The sequence below is a fragment of the Lycium barbarum genome, chromosome 5, assembly GCF_019175385.1.
Source record: "Lycium barbarum isolate Lr01 chromosome 5, ASM1917538v2, whole genome shotgun sequence".
In the NCBI taxonomy this organism is placed as follows: Eukaryota; Viridiplantae; Streptophyta; class Magnoliopsida; order Solanales; family Solanaceae; genus Lycium; species Lycium barbarum.
Genome location: NC_083341.1, coordinates 139,515,799 through 139,520,970, shown reverse-complemented (window position 1 = coordinate 139,520,970; position 5,172 = coordinate 139,515,799). Strand labels below are relative to the sequence as shown.

The following is a 5,172-nucleotide window of genomic DNA, read 5'->3' as shown; positions in this document are numbered from 1 at the left end:
CTAAATATTGGTCAAAAGGCATAAGAAATACCTACATCAAGAAGTCTTTCACTCTGGTGGTGATTGGGAAATTTATTCCCAGGGGCATGGTGGGTTCCCGGGAACTCATTAACTTTTGTTGCAGTCATGTATTTATATTGAGAATCCATTAAATATATATTCATTAAATATATAATAAATTTCTAGTTGAAAACCCAATATAAAAGTGGGTTATTGGTTCAGCAACAAATGTGGAGCCCTGTTAAGCTTTGATGTGCCCTCCTTGACAAGGGTTTGCATTCTCTGGGCGCCATAATTAACCTGTTTTTTTATTGTTATCATTTTCATTAACAAAAAATCATGCAAGTCTTTATTTTCTCTCTCTTTTTCTTTATAATCTGAGATCATTAAAATTTGGAACCATAAACTTCAAATCCTGAATGCGCATCTCCTTAATTCGTAAGGGTGATCAAGAAGCCTTTCTTACATGTCTCCACATTCGTGATTGTACAAGTTCATTCCACCAATTCAAGATCAAGATCAAGATCAAGATCAAGATCAAGATCAAGATCAAGATCAAGATCAAGCTCTTAACTCTTTGAATTAAATCAAATACCATTAAATCAAGATCAAGTTTAAAAATATTTAAATAATGTTTTGAATAGAAAATCAAAAGAGACCCTCTTTAGATTTGGGATATTACAGAAATTTTCAACAAGGATTGTGGCGGAGTGACAAGTACTCCTTCATCAGGTTTCGAGTTCGAGTCGCCTTGGGTAGAAGTGATCTTCGTTAGAGAGTGCCTTGTCCCCTAATGTGCGACTTCTTGGTTTTAGTCGGGCCCCATTCGGGTACCGAACACCGGGATGGAAATTAAAAAAAGGCATAATACATAAATAGGTCCTCAAACTTGGCCTCAGTTGGCAATTATGCCCTCCAACTTTGGGTCTGCACAAATAGCCACCTTAACTTGTTTCCACTTTGTCAGTTGAATACTCCAACTTACAAAATGATCACCTAGACACCTTCAAAATATATGTGTCACGTCGGCATTTGTGTTTACGTGTTCAACTTTATACAAGTTGAGGTGCCTACTTGTGCAGGCCCAAAGTTGGAAGACATATTTGCCCGTTGATGCCAAATTATACAACTTCAATTTGTATTTAAAATTTGAAAAACAGCCAAACCTTGTTTTCACTTTTGGTACATTCAAACAACCAAATATTATTTGCAAAAACGCAACTCCAACTTTAACTTCTAAATTCCAAATAAAGTAACAAATATTTGGTTTTCATGGACAAACGCCAACTTATTTTAATGTCTGGCACGAAACTTTGTTATTCCAACGTTAAACCTGTCAATTCTAATTGTAATTCCCATCAATTGGGCTTTTGCTTGTGTCTGGGCTGTTGCATACCTGTTATTTCCAAATAGAAGAAACACATGGGCTCTGTGTCTGAGGCCCAAAAACATTACTATTATACAGCTTAGAGTGTGTAGCACCTCATTTCCATTGTCAAGTGTTGAAGCTTTATTTTTGGCAACAAATAGGTTTCATCTTCCTCTCTCTTTTTTCATTTTTAGCACAACTCATGTGTTTTTATGCTTTCTGTTGAATCTTGAAATCAAGATTGTATTTTTATCTTCTTGGTATTATTAAATCTGATGAAACTGAACTGAGGGTTTGCTTAAAACTTGATGGGGTTGTTGGTAGAAGTATTATATATGTATATATATAGTAGGTGTTTGGCCATAGATTCCCAGTACTTGTCACTTTATTGGGAATTTATGGAGTCGGAGTTGAAGATGGATTTGTGTTTGGTATTTTTGCAAAGAATATTTAGGATAATATCTATGCTTGAATGTACTCAAATACAACTTCAAAAATAAAAAGTGAGTTGGATTTTCCATATTTGAAATACAACTTCAAGTTGGATTTAGAATTTTTATGGCCAAAAGCTGATTTTCAAATAAAGTGAATAATTTCTATGGCCAAACGGATCCTTAGTGATTTTTTTAGATGAAGTGGTGTCGGATGACGCCCCTTCAACAAGTTGTCTTCCTCACTAGACATCACTAGACTAGGCAGTGATAGAGGCACAATGAACCAAGCTGTGTCATATGATACTGTTTTGCTGAAAGAAATTGTTACATAAATAATATCTTTTCAAAAGATTATGTCTGTACATATAATAAGTTGACACCGGTTAAAAAATACTGCAAACTAATCATCAATGTGAAATTAGAACTCACAGCCCCTGACCAAAATCGTATATATATAAGTCGAATTGTGACAATAGCTTGGCACCGCTTACCACAAATCTAGTGTACGCCACTTTTTGGTAACCGTTTTAAAGTTAAAATAACTAAAACAACATTTTAGTAGTAAAGCCATAAGTACAGAAAAATCAAAAATAAAACAGAAAGGTAGTAAAGCTGCTATTAGTTTGATCCATTTCAAACAGCTAGTATAGCTTGATGTCAAATCTAGCCGAGTTGGACAACTTCTTTCTCCTTGTCTTGTAGCTCTATTTCAATTGATAAGCAATGCGACCTTGTTTATGTTTGTTTGGTTTTCCCTTTTGAATAATAGATCTTAATAATATTCTGGATGCATAAGGTATTGATGGGATTCTTGCTGTAAATAATGCAAAGTCATATTTTATTCAAAAAAAATAAAAATAATGCAAAGTCATATTAGAGAGATTGATGAGTGATTTTAATATAATGCACCTTTGCTTTTATTCTTACAGTTGTGGCATGTTAATTTAACAATGTGAATAGCAGTTGTGTGCTTTCTGTGCATTGTGTACTCTGACCGGACAGTTTGGAGATTCCTTACCTATTGTATTCTTGTTTATGTTTTGCAGATTGTTGTTGCCAGTCATTTAGTATTATGCCTCCAAATGGAAAAAAGCAACTATTACCTCCCCCTGATGTAGTTAGCAACCTTCCCGATAGTGTAATAGATGAGATTCTAATGAGGTTGCCTTTACGAGATGCTGTGAGGACAGGTATCTTATCAAAGAAATGGAGATGTAATTGGTGCAGACTCCCACAGTTAACACTTGATAGAACACTTTGGAAAACAACTGAGGACTTAATGTCCCCTACAATTGGATTTACTAACATTGTCCATCACTTCTTGACCCTTCATACAGGACAAATTAGCAAGTTTACCCTCGACATTCATGATCTGGAAACATGTCCTAAGATTGACAACTTGATATCTTTCCTGTCTAGGAATGACATTCAACATCTTGTTGTTCAACTTCCATTCACGAGTAAACCATACAAATTGCATTCTTCAATTTTCACTTGTTCGCAATTGAGGCATCTAATTCTTGCGCATTGTCTAATACGTCCTCCACCGCTCTTTAAGGGATTTGATAGGTTAATTAGCCTAGAACTAATTGAAGTCACAATTTCTTCTGAATTGGTTGGAAGTCTAATCTCCCATTGCCCGTTGCTTGAGCATTTGGTGCTGGAACAAGACAAACAAGATGATGTTTCAGGCCATATTGAAATTAGTGCTCCCAAGCTGAGGTCATTTTTCTTCATAGGCGGTATAAATTTTTTACATCTAAAAAATGTCCCTCTTCTTTCCAAAGTTTCATATAAGCCTTTAGCATTTTTTATAGCGGCAGAATGTGATCTTGCCAAGATTTTTGAGTCTATTCCTGCTCTCGAGAATCTCTGCTGGAATCAGGACAATGTCAAGGTAATGTTGCTTCATGACTTAATTGTTTTGCATTTTGATAGATGTACCATCTTTTGGGAGTCATCCTGATTTTTGACATTTTCTTCCTAGGACGATTATGTTGGACAAGCCGAAGTTATACCAACAAGGCTTCCCTCTGCTCTTAACTGTCTTAAACGTCTTTGCCTATCTTGGTTTATTCTGGAAGAATTCTCTGTGCTTTCATTTGCTCTTTGCTTGATAAGAAGCTCCCCAAATTTAGAAGAAATAGAAATTGAGGTAGTTAATGATGTATTTTTCTCTCTTTTATACGTGTGTTTTGGATGTAATGACTTTCTTGTTTTGCAATGCTCATAAGATCTTCAATTTCAACTTCAGACTGATGGGTTTTTCTTGATCTTTCTTAGGTGTGTGTTCTTAAAGATGAGATCTATTATGAAGTTGTGCGCCGGGATGCTGTTGATGAGATTCCTGCAAGCTTCTCAAATATGACATTTAATCACCTCAGGACAGTTAATATTTACAATGTAGCAGGAACCAAGGCTGAAATGCAGCTTATCAAGGTTTTATTGGCTAAGTCCCCGGCACTGGTCAGAATGTTAATCAAGCCTTGTAGAATGGAAGATAGAAAATCTCTCAAAGTAGTCGCGGAGATAACAAATTTTCCTCGGGCATCATCTAAAGCCCAAGTCGTGTATAATGTAGATTAGTATCCATATCATAATCCTGCTCGATCACAAGTCTTCAATCAGATCATGAATTTTGGCTAAAATGTTTTGGAAGTTGAAAGTGTGAATAGAAATGAATGTTGATGCAGTGCTAAGGCTGTGTCTTCCCCTTCCCATAAGTGAATCTGGTCAAACGTTTTGACTAATCTGTTTCATAATGCTAAGTTTGAAATGGTTTTTAAATTTCATGCCTGTTATTGATATATGAAATGAAACATGACATGAATTGTCACTGGTTTGTTTTAAAGTATGTTGTGGGTTAATTCTCTACTTGATGAGATTACTGTAGCAATCGTGAAGCATTTTCTCAAATCTTGAAAAAATTGCCAGGAGGTTTTGTAGTTAGCATGAATTTATTTACTTCAACAGGTAGCACTGCTATGTAACTCTTATCGATTAAATTCAACATTGTTGTTCACAGCATATTATGTAGTAATCTCATGTTTCTTATGGATTTATTCTGTTTTTTGATGCTACACACCAGTTGATGCCTTCAGTCAGGGGCGGAGCTACAGTGTTAAAGGGGGTTCGGGCGAACCCAGTAGCTTTTGCGTAGACCCTATATTTTTAATATAGAAAAAACAGTAAAGGTATGCGAATCCACATACACAAATAAGCGGGCGGTTTAGTGGTAATGCAGAAATTAGAGAAGCTCTCTTTCCAGAGATGTGGGCTCGAAACTCCACCTGTGCTTTAAATTGAACTCGTGTAATTCTTTTCCTTTGGGGCTAACTTTTTCCCTTTTTGCTATCATACATAATATTA

General features: G+C 35.7%; 1 protein-coding gene across 1 annotated transcript; it reads left to right on the top strand.

Annotated features, from left to right (window-relative positions):
- The first annotated feature begins 1,427 nt into the window (after window positions 1–1,427).
- LOC132641877 (F-box/FBD/LRR-repeat protein At1g13570-like) lies at window positions 1,428–4,657 on the top strand. Its single transcript, XM_060358969.1, has 4 exons — window positions 1,428–1,530; window positions 2,850–3,700; window positions 3,791–3,958; window positions 4,087–4,657. Exons 2-4 carry the CDS (start codon window positions 2,876–2,878, stop codon window positions 4,387–4,389), a joined length of 1,296 nt encoding a protein of 431 aa, XP_060214952.1. The 5' UTR covers window positions 1,428–1,530; window positions 2,850–2,875; the 3' UTR covers window positions 4,390–4,657.
- The last annotated feature ends 515 nt before the right edge of the window (window positions 4,658–5,172 follow it).

Coding starts and splice junctions, on each gene's coding strand:
- LOC132641877 (XM_060358969.1), top strand. CDS start 2,876: ATGCCTCCAAATGGAAAAAAGCAACTATTACCTCCCCCTGATGTAGTT. Junction 3,701..3,790: donor GGAATCAGGACAATGTCAAG/GTAATGTTGCTT, acceptor TTTTCTTCCTAG/GACGATTATGTTGGACAAGC. Junction 3,959..4,086: donor TAGAAGAAATAGAAATTGAG/GTAGTTAATGAT, acceptor GATCTTTCTTAG/GTGTGTGTTCTTAAAGATGA.